The sequence below is a fragment of the Catharus ustulatus genome, chromosome 2 (assembly GCF_009819885.2).
Source record: "Catharus ustulatus isolate bCatUst1 chromosome 2, bCatUst1.pri.v2, whole genome shotgun sequence".
NCBI lineage: Eukaryota > Metazoa > Chordata > Aves > Passeriformes > Turdidae > Catharus > Catharus ustulatus.
In genome coordinates, this window is record NC_046222.1 from 99911433 (window position 1) to 99930812 (window position 19380).

Consider the following 19380-nt stretch of genomic DNA (forward strand, 5'->3'; position numbering starts at 1 on the left):
GGGGAGCGGGGCGCTGGGCTGGCACGGGGGGCGGGGGGCGCTGAGCTCACATGAGGGGCGGGGCGCTGGGCTCGCGCAGATGAGCTGGGGGAGATGCGGCTCCGCTCGGAGCTCAGCTGCACGCCCGTGTGGCTGAGCGGCTGTTTAAAGGCAGCCTGGATCCGTTGGGAATGCTCGCAAAATGACCACACTATTGTTTGTGTCTTTTTCGGCTTGTAAATAAAACTTGCAGGGAACGCTGCCGCAGCTATTGTCTGTGTCTTTTTTCACTTGGAAATAATGTTTCCAAGGTCGGCAGTAAGCCAGCAAGCCCCAGCGATCCGCGATTGTGTTACTAAATGACGACTTTGTGAAAGTTCACCGCGAACGAAAGTGCGGCTAATATTTGGTTGCAGCTTTTATATTGACAAAGACATCAACGTTGTTGACGCACCAGAAGTGCGGCTTATACTCCGTGCGGCTTGTATTCATGAAATTACTGTAATTTCTTTCCAGAAAGAAATTTTCTGACCATGTGCATAGTATTCTGATATTACCAACTGACAGTGTCAGCTCTTCAAAATCAATTAATAATAATAATGAAGGAATACATGTATTCACATCTGCTGAATGTCGTGAGTAAGCTGCCCAATGGAGAAGTTTTCTGCTTCCAAGCCTGCTGTGTCTTGGAAAATATTCTCATTTGTCCTCCTCAGTCAATGTCTTGGTGGTTCCCTTGATTTGGATTTACACCTCAGTTTCTGGGGGTTTGCTTTCTTTTTTATCAGTTGAAGGGTTTGTAATGCATCTGATGACATCTGAATTTCTGAAATTTCAGGGGCCCCCTGGCACTCCAGGACTTATGGGCAGCCCTGGGGCAAAAGGAGAACCTGGAGATTTTACTTACGATTCCATCCTGAAAGGCGAAAAGGGAGATCCTGGTTTCCCAGGACAACCAGGCACTCCTGGAAGAGAAGGAAGACCAGGAAAAGATGGATTTCCAGGTCTCCAGGGTCCAAAAGGAGTAGCGGTATGTTTGTTTCTTTATGTTTACATATTTTCCTACTGTGTGCTTATTTATGTTTACTTACTGTGCTATGCATTCTGTCTTTCAGATCAGAATTCACATGCTTTTGTGCCCTATACATACTTTGTGTTTATTTGCCTCATTCATTTTTCCACATCTATTCCTTACCTTGAGCAGTGCATTCTTCCTCAGAAGACAATTCCATTTTCACTGGAAGTAGTGAGGGAGACAGTTGTTCAACAACAGACTATTTCAGAGCTAGGTTTTTCAGACCATTTCTTTTTGCATGTCATGCAAATAAGTGATCTGACTCAAATGCATTCAGCATGGCTTGTTACTTTCAGGACTATAGAGAAAAGATTCAGACATGGAAAGTAGTTGCATTCCTTTCTGCCTTTCCCACAAGTTGATAGTGAGAACTAATGTGAATAGTTCAGCTGATATTTGGAGATGGTTGAGCAAATGCAGTTATCCAAGTAGAAATTGTGAAGACAAGATTCAAGTCTATTCTAGCATATTTCTCTTCTTGTGGAAATGAATTATTCAAAATCTTGCACTGATAGAGTTCACCTGATGTGGATATGGAGCTGAATGTGGAGCTCACCTCTGCTTCCAGATCCACTACTGGAAACATAACCTACACATTTGTTAGCTGCATTACTAGATGTGATTTGCGTGTGCTATTCCACATGGAACCTAGTTCTGTTTCCATTGAACTCAGTAGAAAAAAAATCCACTTTCTCCAACATTACAGATACCTGTGCTAAATCCCAGTTGCAAAATATTCAGAGAGGATGACGTGTTCTGTCTTGCCAGCCAGGCAAGAAGTACACTTATACTTTCCAAAAATTAGGGTACACCTGGCTTGAAAGGAGAACGTGGTCCCCCTGGCCAACCTGGATTCCCTGGAGTGCGTGGTGAAAGAGGTTTTCCTGGCCCTCCTGGGATAGGTGTTCCAGGATTACCTGGTGAAAAAGGAGACAGAGGCTTTGCTGGAACCCCAGGTTTACCAGGACTTCCAGGTAATGCTATAATGTGTTTGAAAACATACAAAAAGAAAAAAAAAATGTGCCCTTTGAATGGTACAACCCAGACAATCATCAGAATTTAAGCCTGAAATAAAAAGACTTTCTAATTTAAATCAGCAGTATAATTGCAATTATAATTATAATAATTATAATTTCAGCAGTATAATTGCAAATTATATTCTTCAAGAAAACTGCCCTTTTGAGGGCAGTTTTCTTGAAGAATTTGCTAGGCAAAATGGGATGGTTTAGGTTCATCCTAGTTTTTTATGAATCTTCTACCAAAAAAACTTTGTAACAAGTTGTAATGGTACAAAACAGTTGTAATGGTATGGATGAACTGGTGTCAAGGTAGAACCCCCTTGTTTTATTTCATCAATTCCTGTACTCTAAGACAATTTTCCATTTACAGGAGCAAAGGGTGAAGCAGGACGAACGATATCACTCCCTGGACCTCCTGGGGCAGATGGCCTTCCTGGGCCACCTGGCTTTCCTGGACCCCAAGGTACAGCAGTCTGTTAATCTTTGATTATCAGGATGGTTCTGTTCCCCAGAGTTAGCCTTTGTGTTAACATTTGTCTTGTTTTTATTTGCAAAGGTGACAAAGGGAATCCCGGGCTTCCAGGTAGACCTGGCCTACCAGGAGAAAAAGGTGCTGTTGGGCAGCCAGGTATAGGGTTCCCTGGACCTCCAGGTCCCAAAGGTAAGATAAAGCTATCCATCTAACAGAGCTGGTGTAACTGGAGAGTGGGTGGGAGCCTCCACTGTCATCCAGCCATAGCTGCATGGGATTTGGGAGGTGCAGCTGAAGAAGCTCCCTTGCAAAATTCAACCAGCACAACAGTGAGCATTCTTCTGATATAGTTCAGCTGCACACTTGCTGCACACTTACTTTGTGTAGTGCAGTGGTGACAGGCAATGCCACAGCTACTGCCAAAATAGAACTAATATAGTGCAGCATCTTATAATGCAGCAGCTGAAGGTGCTGAGATGTCCCTTCTGAGAGATGAAAAACAGTGTGTTGCAGTTGGTCAAAATAATATGCTGATGTAACTATAACAGTTGTGAGGCAGAGCTTACGGCTCTCCTGGGTCCCAGACAGCTGAGAGTGGCTTGGTTAGAATTCCAGCTTACTCAACATAAGTGTAGTCTTCCCTCCATGGCCATTGTCAGGGTATGCAAGAACCTTAGAGGGAATCTAAATATTTTGGATTTTTTTAAGATGTCTTTCACAGTACTGCTGCTCATTTAGAGCTAGATGATGGAACTTTCAGCAACTAGCTCAATCACCAAAATTCTTTTGTGCTTTCATTATTACTTCTTATGATTCCACACCAATGAACTGGGAGGATCAGAAATTTAATAAGGGGAAAGGGCATATTTTTCTCTGTAACCACGTCTGGTTACTCTGAGGCTGCACTGGGACCTGAGCAGAAAAGACCCATTGTATCTAGAAAAGAATTGCTATATGCACTTTGATGCCAGATGAAAGAAACAACACATTAAATATATTTCTTCAAAGGACCCTTCCATGGACTCAGCTCTGCCCAATGTCATCCTGGGGTCTTAGCCTAAAACCTGGATTTCTGCCTGCTTCATCTGAATTTGTTGTGTGTGTGCTGATGTTGAGTGAGTGATATCTTTAAGGGATTTGCAGAATGTTGTAGATATTCCTTCTCACATTCATGGGCTGGCTCTGGCATAGAAAGCTTCCGTATGAAACCACAGCAGGACACGTAGAATGTGTCACAAGACATACACTGCACAAAAGGTGTTGATTCACAGGGGGACTTTGTTGTGCATCCCTCAGTCTGATGCCCCACACATTAAGTTGCCTTTTCTGAAGCAGACTTTGGGAACTCAGTGTTGCAGGATGCTTCTCACAAGGGGGATGGGAGATGAATCCACAAGGCTGTTTATTTAAGAAGAGACACTCAGTATTTATTTCTTCTGGGTGGTTGTTTCTCATCAGAAGCCAACTGCTGCACAAAAGTCTGTGTTGAATCTTTGTTGGGACATTTGCCTACTGGCATGCCTGGAAGTTTGACTACCCAGATCTTTTTTAACACATCCCTGTGAATAGTTCAGTTTAGAGGCTTAAAGAAACAGCAAAGGTCGCTTACAGACAGAGGCGGTAATGATGTAGCTATTGTTTTGTTTTGCTTTGTTTTACAGGTTTCCCAGGTCAGCCTGGCTCACCTGGTCTGCCAGGAACTCCAGGAACCCCTGGTCTGGATGGTTTGCCAGGAGTCCCAGGTTTACAAGGCCAAAAGGTAGATATCAGCTGCTGGTACTTTTATCTGTGACTCCCCATGTTGGCAGGAACGTGTGCAAGGAAAAACAATTGAAAAGTTGGCCAAACTGCCTTTCATTTTATGTTTCCCACTGTGCACATAAAGGGACAGAGTAGATGGATAAATGCTTGGCATTAACACTTTTAAAGGGCTTACAGCTCTCCCCTGAAGTCATGTATAGAAGTCTATACATCAGCCCTATACTGCATGATTTAAATATATTTAATAAATGATTTCTTGGTTTTGATGTGTTGATTCCTAATCTGTTGTGTTTATTTGGCTAGGGTGAACCTGGTGTAGGTCTACCTGGCCCTAAGGGGTTGCCAGGGCCCCCTGGCCCAGCTGGCATCCCTGGAGAAAAGGGAAATCCAGGGCTGCCTGGTTTACGTGGTGAGCAAGGCTTTCCGGGCATACCTGGACAGCAAGGATTCAGAGGTAATATCATTAGAGAAACACAGTTCTGTGTTTGTATTTCTTTTTAAAGTAACTCTTCTACAGCAAAAAGTCTATTAATCACTAAAATATTCTACTCCTTGGGGAATCTTGGGGATATCTTGGGCAATTGCCAAGGATATCTTGGGGAATTGCCCCTTTCCCTTCTTGTTTTTTCCTACCAACCCCCAGTAGCAAATGCTAGCAGCAAAGAGCAACCTTTCTTCCAAGCCCAGGCTTGGAGGTGTTGGCAGCTGAATGAGGTCTCCTTGGCCATGTGCTTCCAAAGTGCCTTGTGTGGCATCTTCAGCAAGATATCAAACGTCATCAGAGAATGCTTGGTCCATATTTCTCCTGTCTCCCTGCAGGTGACCCTGGTCTCCCAGGTCTCCAAGGCTTGCAGGGCCCTCCAGGTGCACCAGGACTGGGTCCTCCAGGATTGCCAGGACCTGCTGGGCAGCCAGGACCCCAGGGACCTCCAGGTGAGCAGAGAATACTCCCATGATGCTGCTTAAGAGCAGAATTTTGATGTAAGTGGATAACACAGGTATAAGTGTTGCTTGAGAACTTTTTGCAGTGAGAGGTCGATGGGGGTAGATGGGGGGACATGCCAGTGGGCCTCCTCCATGTGGTCCAAAATGCAGGGTGATGCCTCCTGAGAGGATTGCTGGCATTTGGATTGGTCTCCTCAGGTCTTTGGTGGGTAATAGATACAGGTTCAAAGCCTCTCTTAGGAAATGAGGACTGGTTCTGCTGTCTGCCTTTGAGTCTTCATCCTCAGTGCCATGTAATTTGTGAGTCACAGGTGGGCATGATCAGGTATGCTAATTAATGTTTTTCCTTGTTTTTTGTTAAGGACTAAATCCTGTATCTTCTGTTTTTCTTAGGATTTCCTGGAGTAAAAGGAGAACGGGGCTTCCCTGGTATCCCAGGTCTAGATATGCCAGGACCCAAAGGGGATAAAGGTAGCCCAGGCCAGCCAGGAGTTCCAGGCTCTGTGGGGTTACCTGGCCTGCCAGGTCCACAGGGGGCTGTTGGACTGAAAGGATCAGCAGGTAAACACCTGGTCCCTCAGAAATCAGCATCTTTGACAACTATTTTAGGTTGAGGTAGCACACCGTGTCACTCAGGAATTGATTGCTCAAAGAGCCCAAGCTTAGGAAAATGCATGGGCTGATGTCAGTAAAGCAGCTCTGTGCACGAGTAACTGAACTGCCACTGAAGTCCTTGCATGGAGCAAATCCAGCAGGTTGAAGGAACTAGCCTTCCTCCTGTAACAATGAAAGGCGATTATTCTGCAGTTTTAGAGACAGAGCAGGGTTTTAATAATGCCTTTGTTGATGACAGCATTGTTTACTGTACTAGGAAGTTTTAAGAATTTATCAAAAAACATTACAAACTGTTTCTCTAATACTGTTTTTACTGTTTCCTCTATTGGGCTGATTTAATTAAGCATCTTTGTCCTATTTTTCTTTAAGTAGTGCGACTCTTAATATGATAGGCAGTAAGTAATTCTGTTTCTTGTACTTCTCTACACTGCTTGCATTATTTTTTTAATTCACTCTTCTCCTTTGGCTTCAGGACCCAAAGGAGAAATGGGAGTCATGGGAACTCCTGGATTGCCAGGAACTCCTGGACCAGTTGGAGATCGAGGGTTGCCTGGTGAGAAAGGTAAGAGAGAGATTTTCTCAAAGTAAAAATTGTAAACCCTACCTTTTCCCCAAAAGAAGTTGGCAAATAACCAAAGATAAGGGGTATACTTGGCTAAGGAAGGGTTTATGTCAATTAGCTTTCCTCTAAGTTAGAAATAGTATAAAAGGCCATAGCCTAGGAGCAATCATGTGTTCTGGGCACCAAGACATGATTTTTGATCCATTCTTTAGCAACATATGGGCTTGCTAGGTGTAGGGCTGCTATAGGTATTACTCCAAGAAAAATACACTATTTAAAATTATTAAAAGCCAACCAGAAGGTCTTACTTAAGAGCCTCAGATAATGCTCTGTATTACTGCCAAACTCCCATCCTTATTGTTCAGGAGTCTAAAATTAATGGCTGTGAAGTGGGAAAAATATGTCAAATTTCTGACAGAGCTATTGTGAAGTACAAAAAAAATAATTCATAGGAGCTGTTCCAGAACATGGTATTTGGTTCTCAGAATCTAATTTAATTTGTTGTTGTCTACTGATTTTTTTTGTGAAGTTTTATATGCCCCTATAACATTCAGTACTGTGTCTTTATAGGTAGCCAAGGTTTCAAAGGTGTAATCGGACCACAGGGTGATCCTGGTGTTAAGGGAGATAAAGGTGAAGCTGGTCTCCCAGGAAAACCTGGAACAATAGACAACATGGACATGGTTAGCCTCAAAGGCCAGAAGGGAGATCAAGGAGAAAAAGGTAACTTTATTCTCTAACTGTGAATAAGTGGAATTAACACTCATATACTACCAAGCAGCTATACTTCAGATTCTGTTTTGCATTAGTTTTAGACAACAATTTTTAAAATAAAATCATAGTGTTTCACAAAGCAAATATAGATATTTTTCTGATGTTTTTCATCTCTATAGAAAAAAAGAAAAATCACAGAGCCAAAGCATTATGGTTGAATAGAAGAGGTTCAATTTGTCCTTTTATAATTGTTTTTACCTCTTTAATCAGAAGACTTTGTGAAGAGAAAAGAAAACTTAAAAGTAAAAGCTAGAGCTTTCCAGAAGGGAAAAGCTGTCTTTCATGTGAAACATGTAGCTGTGGTCATGAAGATCAACTGATAGTTTAAGAAAAAAAGTGTGCAGCCTTTTTTGACACCTGTTTCTTTGTGACCTGAATAAAATTCAGGAAAGAAATGCATTTATACCACTGATACTAACAGATCAATTTATGTCAGTTAAGAAACGTCTGGAAGTATGCAGGAGAAAGGCAATCAGCTTTCTCTTTAGAAACTTTATAGTTACAGATTTTTTAGTTTTTTTAGATAATACATGCTCTGAGAATGGTTTGATGACTTGAGTCACTTCCCAATTTGGCTGCATCCTTGTTAGAGTGCACATTGCTGAAACAAGCAAAGTACTTCTACTCAGGCCTGACTAGAATGAAATTTCCCTTTCGTGAAACAGCAGCTGACTGAGTTTGTGATTAGCTATTTCTTAGTCCCTTGGTTCTGGACTACTGCTTGTGTAATAATTTTTCATTTTATATGCATATTTTTGACTTCTTATCACACACATGGTTCATTATACTTTTTGATTTTCACTGTGATGATTTTCAAGCTTCACTCCAACTCTTCAAAATCCTTCTGTAGTCTAATCCTGTCCTCTTTCTGATCCCTTCCTATTGAGTGTCTTCTGTACATTTCATCAGTGTATTCCAGGGCAGACTCCTTTCCAGTTTGACAGTGAATCACTAATAACTATACTATGTTGTATTTGAACTGTGGAAACAGGAGAATATCCCAGTCTTAGCTACCTCTTATCTCCATGTCCTGGCTAATTGTCAGAAGGAGATCTGGGCTCACGTGTTCTGGTTGGGTCTCAGAGAAACCTGGGCATGTGGGTAAGTAGTGCTTTGCAGCTTGGGCAGCCAGGGACTGCAGGGGAGGGCGTGAGCAGGTGTGGAGTACATCTGCCCTTCAGCTGAGATGCAGCTTCTGAGAGTACTTTTAATGAAGCTCCCAGCCTATAGTTCATCTAGATTATTTTTTCTCATTTGTTTCTGATCTTGGTATATACAGTGGTATGTACAGTCTTAAAACCACATAGGTTGTTTTCACTATTTCCTTATCTACTACTGGCATGTAGGATGATTAATTTTATCTTGTTTCTAGAAATCTTTATTAGGCACATTTGTTACATGCAAATAAATTTCTTTGCTGAGAAATTCAAATGGTTAATTTCTTTGGTTTCTAATTTACTAATCTTTCCAGCACTAACAATGCATGTTTTGCAAGCTTCTATGCTCTACCTTTTCCTGACCACACACAGTCTACAGATTGGCCTGGCTCACACAGCCTGGAAGAGTAGGTTCCAAACAGGTCCCAGCCTGCAAATTTCTGGTCTTATCTCATCCTCTTCAACCAAAAGATACTTAGTACCAGCAGAGAAAAATAATTTGGTTATACTCCATAACTTTGCTGATCTTTTGTCTGCCTTCATTCCTCTAGACATGAATATCACAGTAATGTTTTCAGATGCTTCCAAAATACAAACTGTGCAGAGAAGATACAGAATTTTTATGGCAGTGATGCTTAATGAAAAATTTGGGTTTGGACATCTTGAAATGTTTTCAATAAAAGCTGCCTACTTAAAAACTTTCAGTGACTTATCTTCAATAACCTGTTGTCCTGCAGCTCTATGTAACACTAACAGAATGGTTTATGACCAAAAAGCATGGACATAAAGTTGGAGAAGGGGCGCACTAGAAAGTAAGAGGTCAAGCTTTCTGAAGGTTCTTTATCATTAAATGGAGCAGGGAAAACAGCAAATTTCTAGCTGTTTGCTAGTTTTTCAAATATGCCTCTTTAGAGAGCTGAACAGTCAAATCAATTTCTGTTAAAATGTGTCAGCCACTTTTCAAATAACTCATTAATCTAACCCAAATACACATTCATTTCAATTTCTTTTATAGATGTTACTTGCTCTGTAATTTGCACAGACACCCATAAAATCACAGCCTTTCCTCAGTACTGGTTTAATGATTAGAAAGTTGTGTTTTGCATTTCCTTGTTCAGCAGAGAGAAGCAGTGGTGATCAAAAATTATCTAGAAGGGTTATTATATGTAATTACAGTAAATTGTAATAAAACTATTCTCACTGTGTTTTTCCTTCTTGGTGCCCAGGGGACCATGGAGAAGCTGGAGAAAAAGGGCTACGTGGGGATTATGGAGAGCCAGGAATTCCAGGGCGAGATGGTGAACCAGGCACTCCGGGACAGCCAGGTATGTCTGAAGCTAGCAGCAGGCAGACTGTTTGTCTGTATTTTATACTTTGGTAATGAATGGGATTCTAAACTTCTCTGTTGCCCATAGGACCAAAAGGTGATCAAGGCCCTCCAGGGTACCCAGGGGATCCAGGAGTTCCAGGACAAAAAGGATCAGTTGGTGAAATGGGTTTACCAGGTACTGGTTGTTAATAATGTCTTCTTATTTTTTTCCTCAAGTTAATATAGAACATTATGAGAAACTTGTATGGAATGTTTGTTGGTGTAGATCTACTAAATAATTGCACTGTTTGCAGTGACTGAATGTTAGGCTTTTGGTATATTACTTTTCAATCCTATTATGATATACAAATAATAGGATGGTTTCCTGAGTTTGTATGTTCAAATCCTTTAGGTTTTCTGTATTTGTTTCAGGCAGGCAGTTTTTTGAGTGATACCTGCTTATCTGTCTCTGGTAGTCTGTAAACTGCATCAAGCTTCTTGTGTATTTTCCCCCTTCTAAAAGGTTTGGTGAGTTGCTATGTCTGACCCTGAGTAGCAATTATGAACTGTAGGGGTCTGGGAATAATGTTGTTGTGGAAGGAATTTGTAAAGAATACAATGGAGAAGAACCTCTAACTCACCATGGAAACTTTGTCTCCATTAGGATGGACTTGTGTCTAGCATATTTAGGAAATCAAATGTGAAAGTCTGAAATGGTAAATGAGGACAGAAAATAATATGCTGCAGAAGAGCTATTTTGTCACTGTAGTATGATTAGAAATTGTTCAAATAAAAAAAAGTTTTATTCAGTTCCTATTTTAGCAGGATCTTTGTTTATTCTTAATCCAAGATTATGACCATTTCCTATGAGTAGAGTTTATGATCCCATAAAACTCCCATTTAGAGAGTGAATCTCAAAGGAAAATTTACTAACTTTTACATCTATGAATAGCTAAAGCAACACTGAAACATCACTGTCAACACTGCTAGGGTACCACTGGTTCTGATGCACTCATTTTTCCCTTCTCTTTACTAGGAACACCTGGAGAAAAGGGTCTTCCTGGAGTACCCGGTTCACCAGGCACACCAGGGTTCCCTGGGCAAAAAGGTGAAAAAGGAGACAAAGGAGCACCAGGTTTTCCTGGAATTGGCTTTCCAGGGGCTCCTGGTGAGAAGGTAATTATACCCCTAAGGATTTGGTTATCTCTACCAAGCAGTGGAAAAGATGCTGTTGGCCTCTAAGCTGTTTTTTTATATTTTCTATTGTGCTAATTAAACTACCTTGTGAAGAACTTGAAAGGTGTGTGGGTTAGATACATTCTGTTTGATGGAACCAATACCTCCAGTGTTCTTTTTATCTCTGCTCTGATTCACAGTGTTAGAAATGTGGGGAAGGGGAAGAACTTTTCAAAATACCAAGTCAATAATGCAAAAAGGGCATTTTATGAACAGGGCAAATAATCACACTAAAATAATGTTACTGTACTTTTACAAAGATACTATACAATGCTCAGATACTACTGAACAGTGAACTGCATTAATAGAGTCTGTAAAGTTTAATTTAATCTCTAATAGTAGCTAATAGGATTCTCATTTTTTCATATTCCTTTTCCTAGCTTTACAGTGACAGTTATCATGAATTTTTAAGTAAAAATGATAAAAATAATACCTGCTTAGCTGGTAGCAAACTTACTAAGAATTAAAAAAAAAGACTTTTTTAAAAATGATGAAGTGTAATAAGTAAGTTGAGAGGCTAATTTTGAAAAGGCACTGTATAACCATCCTAAAAATGCATGGAAAACTGCTCATATTCATATGTAGGTATTAAGCAATTGCTAGATTAGTTAAAAACTCTGATAGTGGAATTTAACCAAATTTAGCCAAATTTAATCCTGAATCACATTGTGTAGGATTGGAAAAACAATGGAATTCTTTAAAAGTCAGATGGATAAGAGGGGTGACATCTACCACTGCATACAGAAGAAAAACTGTTTCTGAATTAATGTCTGAATTTTATGTGTGCTGCTTCTTCTAGGGAGAACCAGGAAGAACGGGTAGTCCAGGTTTATCTGGAGAGAAGGGTGAAAAAGGTAGTGTAGGAATTCCTGGAATGCCGGGTGCCCCAGGTCCCAAAGGATCCCCTGGCATGGCAGGATTTCCAGGCAAGTGTTTATGCTTTTATAAAACAGAAACTGCAGTGAAAAAATAAAGTAAAAATTATATCAAATATCCCACATGGAAACACATTCTTCTTCCTTTCTTTAGGAAGCCCTGGCCGCCATGGAGAAAAGGGTGAAAAAGGACTTCCTGGCTTAAGTGGGATTCCAGGTTTAAAAGGAGAACCAGGTATATAAGAAAAATAAACCACCAGAGGGCACTTGAAATATTGCTCATCTCCAGGCAGTGGCTAAACCAAAATCTTTTGCATTCTACATTAATTTTGGCTCAGATATTTCACAGTGCATTTGTTCATTTCATAAGCAAAAAAGACGTTGCTGTTTCCTAGGTAAATCTGAGTCAGTGTAGTTGGGGGCTCATACTTCTTTTTCGCTGTTAGAGGAACACATTTTACCACCTTCCACAAGACTGGTTGTTGTTACAGCCATTACTTCTCTTGTTTCTGAGTTCGTTTAAAAACAATTTAGTTAATCTTCATGCCCAAACGTGATTCACCACCTTAGCATCATTTCACAGCTGTTAGAAAGAAAATAGATTATGGAGGACAGTAAGTCCATTGCTGTTGTGAAAATTTTTGATCTTGGTGTCTTCTGTTCTCAGTTTTTTGGCTGCAGGACACATCATCTTACAGGACAATAAACTGTGCTGTTCACAAGTCTTTGCTGGAGTTCCTGCATTCTAAACTCACAGCAATTCATGATAGTTAGCTGTGTCAAAGTCTTTAATTACTTGAGCCCTGTCTCAGACTGATTTAATTCAGAATTGAACTCAATGAAAAGTTACACACTGAAGTCATTGTGCAATATCTTCTTGGTCTTTGTGGTAGTGAAATAAAAAATAAATTTTTTCTTGAGAAATAAAAAAAAAGTCATAGTTAAAATAAAGATGTCAATGATTTTTCAGGTGAACCTGGTCGTCCGGGTCCTGCTGGTGCCATTGGTCAGAAGGGTGAACCAGGTTATGATGGGATTCCAGGTGCAGCTGGTGCAAAGGGTGAACAAGGTACTGTGACTGTCATCTTCAGTTCCCATGGTATGAAAATGCAGAGACACAGGCTGCACAAGAGTAGCTGGTAGAAGTGTGTACTGGCTTTGAGTCCTTTGGATGAAATCTTAGAAAATAAAGTCAGTATTGGTGTCTTACAATCATCCAGCATTGCAATGTGATCATTTAGATGAGCAACTGTATTTCATCAATGTAATCTTGAAAGAATTTCTTTCACAAAAGCTGGTAATACTTTAAAGAATTGTGTTTTGGAATTAATTTCAGCCTGCATCCTAGCTGTGAAATAGTGGAGCCTTGCCTTTTTTTGGGTAGGGTTTTCAGTCATACAGGACCCATTGTGCTCAATACAATACCAGTACATAACAAAAACAGCCTCTGCCCTGAAGAACTTTTGCATAAGCCATTTATTTGGAGTTTGTATTTGCATAATAATGTTTTATTCATAACAAGTGAAATGTAAGTACTTTCCCAACTTCTCATTTTTTGCTGTCTCTGTACTACAGGTCTTCCAGGTAGAGGACTTCCAGGATTTCCTGGTGCAAAGGGAGATAAAGGTAAAACACTTATTTAAACAATTCTAAACCTCCTTCCCAACATACTATAACCATAATTCTGTAATGCAGACATACTTTCTACTTCAATCTTTTACATCCAATGCCTTCTCAGAGCAGGCAGAAGCTCTGAGAGGTTCAAATACTGATTTCTGTTACAGTGGCAACATCTTGGAGTTAAATATACCCTAAAATAGGTAATTATTAGTGTGGAATTTACTGCAAGCTGTGGTGTGATGAGGTAATATAAATAACTCCTGAATTTGTGTGCTGTGCTTTTTACTCCAACTATTTCTGTTTTCCTACTAATTTTGCAAGAATCAAAATTTAGTGAGGCTCTGTGCACCAGATAACTATAGATAGTGGTTTTGTGGCCAGGATAATGTAGTAATTCTTTTGCCTAAATCTGTTTTGCAGCCCAGATGTATTATTGCTAAAATAGTTATTTACTATAGCTCAGTAGAGCATGTCTAAGCTATGCACAGGAGCATGGTGCAGAGATGCAAAAGATAGCAGAATCCTGATCAGATCTCACTGAAAATTTTTATTGCCTGGGCTCAGGACTTAATAGCTTGGGTGCAGCCACATGACTATGAAAATTCAAGTCCTCTTATGTTCTTTGAAAAGTGTGTCGCTACACTGTGGTGTGAGAATGGTTTGATTGGCTTGAGTCAGTGCTTGCTCAAGGTGTCTGTAATGCACCATGCTCCGTTTTCTGAAATAAATGTATCCTAGACACTAGGCTGCAGTAGATACAGTAGTGAAGGAATGTCAAACTGCTGTTGATAAAGGAAATTGTATATAATGGGGGAATTTTAAGTTTTAACCATCTGGAAAATATAAACAATTCAACTATTCAATCCATGAAATTAACATGACATGGCAGATTTTGAAGAACTTACATAGCTTTAAATATCAATGCCCTACCTCACTCATTCATTCTATGAATGCAGGAAACATGTCTGGACAATCCAAAGTAATAAACCAGATTTTCAGAATATCTTTTATTTTCCATCTTAGACTGATTAACAGTCATTAACTACTGTGAAAGCCCTAATGTTAGAGAACTTAATAAATTAAGCAAATTTTCTAAACATAGCTCGGTAGGCATGTAGAGCACTAGATTAAGAACACATCTCTCACCTCCCCTCTCTCATTTTGTCAGCTCAGCTCATTTAAAAGTATCTGGGTTTAGAGTAAATATATATTCTACTTACATAGTTTGTGTTCCAAATGTATTGTAGTTCCAAAGAAATAAGTCCAGGATTTAAAAACCTTGTTCTGCTCAGGCAGAGAGCCAGGGATAATGTTCTCTATATGTTTTGTTTCTCCTATTATTGTACTTATACCACTTACTCTATATTCTTTTGCTCTATCTAAAATTAGATTGAATTGCAATTGTTAAGTATTTGTACAAGCCTGAAAGTAAGTACAATGGGTCTAAATCTAGATCTTAGTAAAAAAGTATTCCAGTTTTCTCCAGGAGCAAGTCCTTTTGTGCTTAATCAAGCATAGTCACTTGACTACAACAATAATTGCTGTGGAGTAAGAGTTTGGGGGCTTTATAATCTTTGTGTAAGAAGTGGTAGAGAGGTGTTGAATGTTAATCTCTTTAAAGAGTGACTAAAAATAGTCCAGTGATGCGTTTAGATAAGAAAAGGCATGTCAGTCGACTAATTTCATCATATTTTATATCACAATGTGAAGAACAATAGTTTTATTGAAGTTTTGCATTTTTGTAGAAATGTATGAAGTGTTTTCAGAAAGAATAAAGCTTACTACGAGTGGATGATAAGGCAGAAGGTTTCAGCGATTGTGATCTTCTCTCTAATCACATTCTGTGGTTGTTTCAAATCCTAGGTGCAAAAGGCGAAGTGGGTTTTCCAGGATCCCCAGGAATTCCAGGGATCCCAGGACTGAAAGGGGAACCAGGATTTGCAGGTCCACCTGGCCCTAAGGGGAACCAAGGTCTTCCTGGGCTACCGGGAAGTGCAATTGAAGGTCCTAAAGGAGACAGAGGACCCCAAGGGCAGCCTGGTCTTCCAGGTAATTCTTTATCTTTAGTAATAAAGTATTGCTGTTCATCGAGGCTCACCTAGTTAATTAATTAATAATATGATCAATATTGCATATCTTTGTTTATCCTCTTTTCCCAGGTCAGGGAATAGCCTTGTTCACAGGTAGTTCTGGCATTATGTCCTAGAACAGGCAGATTGTGTGTCCTGAAGCAGTTGGCTTTGTCCAGAAATCTCTCTAATGTTGAGAAGGTTGCCTTCCATTACCATGTTTCCCTATGGACTTTATTTACTGTTTTGAGGCATCCAGTGCTGTATATTCTTATGTCCTGGAGGGTTAATGTCTTTAAAAATGCCCCAGCTTGGCCTTTCCTTTTCCACGGCAGTGGCCTGTGCTAGAGGCTAAGGAGGAGGGTGGAGAAGAGCTACAAAACATCTTTAGCATGTTTATGCCTGGGGATGGACTATCTGCTTGTTCTGCACATGTGGAAAACTCCCTCTGTTTTCAGTCATCCACAGGTTGAGAAATGATTGGGTGAGGAGTCTCCCTGCAGCAGATTCTCCTGCTTACTTTCTTGAAAAGTTACAACAATTATTTTGATTCTGTCCATCTGTAGACCCTGATTGTCCTCCATTGGATACTGCTGTAAAGAAATTTTGCTACTAAATACTCTTTTCTTCTGTTTTTTAGGTTTACCAGGTCCAACAGGGCCACCAGGACCTCCAGGTCTGAAAGGGGCCAAAGGAGAACAAGGGAGCAGTGGCTGGCCAGGGACTCCTGGGGGTCCAGGAATGAAAGGTGATCCGGGTTTCCAAGGACTGCCAGTAAGTTACTTTTGGTACACTCCAGATTTGCTGAAAGCTGGTTCTTGTAATTAATGGATATATTAATTGTACAGTTTCTTGTTCAAAATAGTATTTTATGCTCAAAGTGCCTTTGGACTCACTGCTGATGATGTAAAGTCAGTTTGAAAGCATTTCAGTGCTCTTCTTGGAAAGGCTGCCCCACTGAGCTAATGAATTTATTAGAAATTTATAGATAGTGAGTGGTAACATACAACACCCAAAGTGTAATTTACAGTGTTTTAACAGTACGGGATGGCTGAAGCACATCCATAAATCCAGTAAATGCATTAGTAGTTAATTTTAAAGGTTGCATATTTCATGATAAATTGCCTTGTGAAAATACCTGAACTGTTTGCTTTTGTTGTGAAAGCTCTCAAATAAAGTGCAGTTTCAGTACTGTCAGTGATGAAATATTGCTGCTGATTTAGAACTACAAATGGGCAATACTATTAATACATTTTTGTCATATATTATTCATTTTCCCTGACCTAAAATAGTCTATTTTCAGTATACTAGTGAGAATGAAGTAGAATAGGACAGCCACCCAGAATAGTTGGTCTTCTATATTCTTTGTCTCAGAGTGTATGATCTCTTTTTCCAAACTGAAAAATATGCTCTATTTTTAAATTTTCATTCCTTCTTTCCTACTGGGAATGGGGATCATTTAGCCCAGAGTAGAAGGAAGCTCAGAGGGAACCTTATCACTCTCTACAACTCCCTGGGGGTCCATCTCTTCTCCTAAGCAACAAGTGACAGGACAAGAAGAAACAGCCTCAAGTTATGCCAGGGGAGTTTTAGATTGGATATTAGGAAAAATTTCTTCACTGAAAGGGTGGTCAGACATTAGAATAAGCTACCCAGGGAAGTGGTGGAGTCACCATCCCTGGAAGTGTTTGAAAAATGTGTGGATATAACACTTGAGGTGTTTGGTTTAGTGATGAGCATGGTGGTGCTGGGTTAATGGTTGGATTTGATGATCTTAGAGGTATTGTCCAATCTTAATGATTCTATTAACAAAAAGACAATAATAACAATAAAATAATATTTCTGGAAAAAAGGATGAGAAAATTCCTAGTGTACCAAAGGAAAAAAGACTCAGGAATAAGGTCCTGTTATGAAATGCAGGACTTTAAAGGTCCACTTTATTCTTGATAATGCAAAGATCTAGTACATTGTTTGCTGCATCCAGGAGTCACTTCATAGAGACATTAAAGATTTGATTTGATTCCATGTACTATTCCATACTGTACCATACCACACCAACTTTGAAGGTAGTAAATTCCAACATAACACTCCAGTATATTTTCCCTAGTTTGATAATTTGCACTACCTCTGCAGAGAGCTAAATTGCTATATCCCAGGAAATTGTAAAACTTTTCACTGATTGATATACCAGTCTGAGACTGTTTGCTGAGAAGGAATGGGAAGTGCCTAAGGATTTTGATTCCATGCTTTCAATCAGAAAAAATGTTTTACTATCCTTGAGCCATAATTCATAGTAGCAAGTTGTTAACTCGGTGTGAAATGCTGCAGTGAGAATGATATTAAATATTAAGCTTCTTCTGGTGATACATGCTAAGATGTAATACTTAGACTAAGATACTAATGTCTTCATCCTCCCCAGTGTGACAGGCTCCTGCCCTGATTATGGCTTAATTGCTCATACAGGTCTCCAGGTACATGGTTACCTGTATCAGAAGGGAGATTTTGTTGCAACATGGTGGCACAACCTGTCAAAAAATTCCAAATATCCAAAAGAAGTGAAATGCAGAGATCAGACTGAAATACAAATCTCATGGGTTTTTTCCTGTTCATTTTAGTGTTGAAATGAGAAGAAACATTTTCCTGAAATAGTTTTGTTCTGTTTGGAGCAGATCCAAAAAAGAAGTTGTTTATCAAACTGTATCTGATGAGAAAAAAAAAATTAAGAAATGCATGCTGTTGTTAAAAACATATTTTGATGGAAAGCTTCCAATAAACTAATCTTATAAATATTTTTTATAATTATAACCTAAAAATATATATTTTAAACCCCTCTCTTTTAAAGTGATTGACTCATGAGTACCTTCTGAATGAAAGTTACTTGGCTTCAGAAATTCCACATGCTATGATACAAAGAGACAGACATTTCTTTAAATAGTCCTCCATACTATGACTTTGACTGGAGGAAACCAGGGAATCTTATTTCATTTGTGCCTCCCTTAGCCCTCTTGACTGTGGCATTTCTTTTGTTTAACTTTGGGGTCTTTGGAAGTTTAACTGTGGGCATCCATCTTTGAACTAGTCGTCTCTTCTTCCTTTATAATCAGTGGGAAGAATTAGACATTTGTCGTTCTTCTCACCTTAATATAAACATCTAACTTGCACTGAATGGAAAATCACTCCTGTGTGCCTATGCTATTGCTCTGCAAATATGATGGTTCCTACTGTTAGTATTAGTTTTCACTGGGTGTTCAATTCACATCTTCAGCTTCTGGTTGGCAAGTTACTTAGCAAAGGGATTTTATTTCTTTCCTCCACCTGTGTTCCACGTTTTATTACAGAGTGAACTATTACTGTCATACCAATTCAGCCAGGGAGAAACTCTAAACTATGCTTACAAGCTTTTTGCAGATGATCTGCAACAGACAAAAGAAGAAAAGGAAATTGGCAGCCATTTGAATTATTATTTACAGTGTCTTTTGAAATAGGGTCTTGGTTTTCCTTGAAGCGAGGCTACAATGAATTGTTTCCATTAATTTCAGGGCTGCAGTTTAGAATGGTGAAGGCAGAAGGAGAAGTTCCCATTGTGTTTGAAGTGTTTTAAGTCCTTGAATGTTTTAGCCCTGTTGAAAAGTAAAAATCTTCAGAGGATTATTAATTGTTGAGCATATCTAATTTCATCCCATGTGTAAATGTAGAAGTTTTCAAGTCTGCTGTGGTCTAGAATTACCCCATTTAATTATCTCACTAGCAACCTCCTGCTGGGACTGCACTGAAATTAGCATCTGCTGAGATTTGTGCTTACTGATATTCTTCATAATAATATGGTCTACGGTTGAGAACCTTTTTATTGGCTGCAGTGCTAGTAGGACCTCATTTTGATCTGATTTCTTTGTGAGGCAAAAAATAGTTTAG

General features: G+C 39.6%; 1 protein-coding gene across 2 annotated transcripts in view; it reads left to right on the forward strand.

Moving 5' to 3' along the window:
* The window catches only part of COL4A1 (collagen type IV alpha 1 chain), a 121282-nt gene that overhangs the window by 87056 nt on the left and 14846 nt on the right, over window positions 1-19380 (forward strand). For both annotated transcript variants that reach the window (XM_033086225.1, XM_042779076.1), the window contains exons 25-43: window positions 818-1009; window positions 1860-2028; window positions 2444-2536; window positions 2630-2734; window positions 4207-4304; window positions 4610-4760; window positions 5126-5239; window positions 5645-5812; window positions 6339-6428; window positions 6999-7151; window positions 9586-9684; window positions 9775-9864; window positions 10705-10844; window positions 11704-11830; window positions 11934-12014; window positions 12750-12848; window positions 13355-13405; window positions 15263-15448; window positions 16109-16242. In XM_033086225.1, coding sequence (XP_032942116.1) covers window positions 818-1009; window positions 1860-2028; window positions 2444-2536; window positions 2630-2734; window positions 4207-4304; window positions 4610-4760; window positions 5126-5239; window positions 5645-5812; window positions 6339-6428; window positions 6999-7151; window positions 9586-9684; window positions 9775-9864; window positions 10705-10844; window positions 11704-11830; window positions 11934-12014; window positions 12750-12848; window positions 13355-13405; window positions 15263-15448; window positions 16109-16242 — 2340 coding nt within the window. The remainder of the gene's footprint in view (window positions 1-817; window positions 1010-1859; window positions 2029-2443; window positions 2537-2629; window positions 2735-4206; window positions 4305-4609; window positions 4761-5125; window positions 5240-5644; window positions 5813-6338; window positions 6429-6998; window positions 7152-9585; window positions 9685-9774; window positions 9865-10704; window positions 10845-11703; window positions 11831-11933; window positions 12015-12749; window positions 12849-13354; window positions 13406-15262; window positions 15449-16108; window positions 16243-19380) is intronic.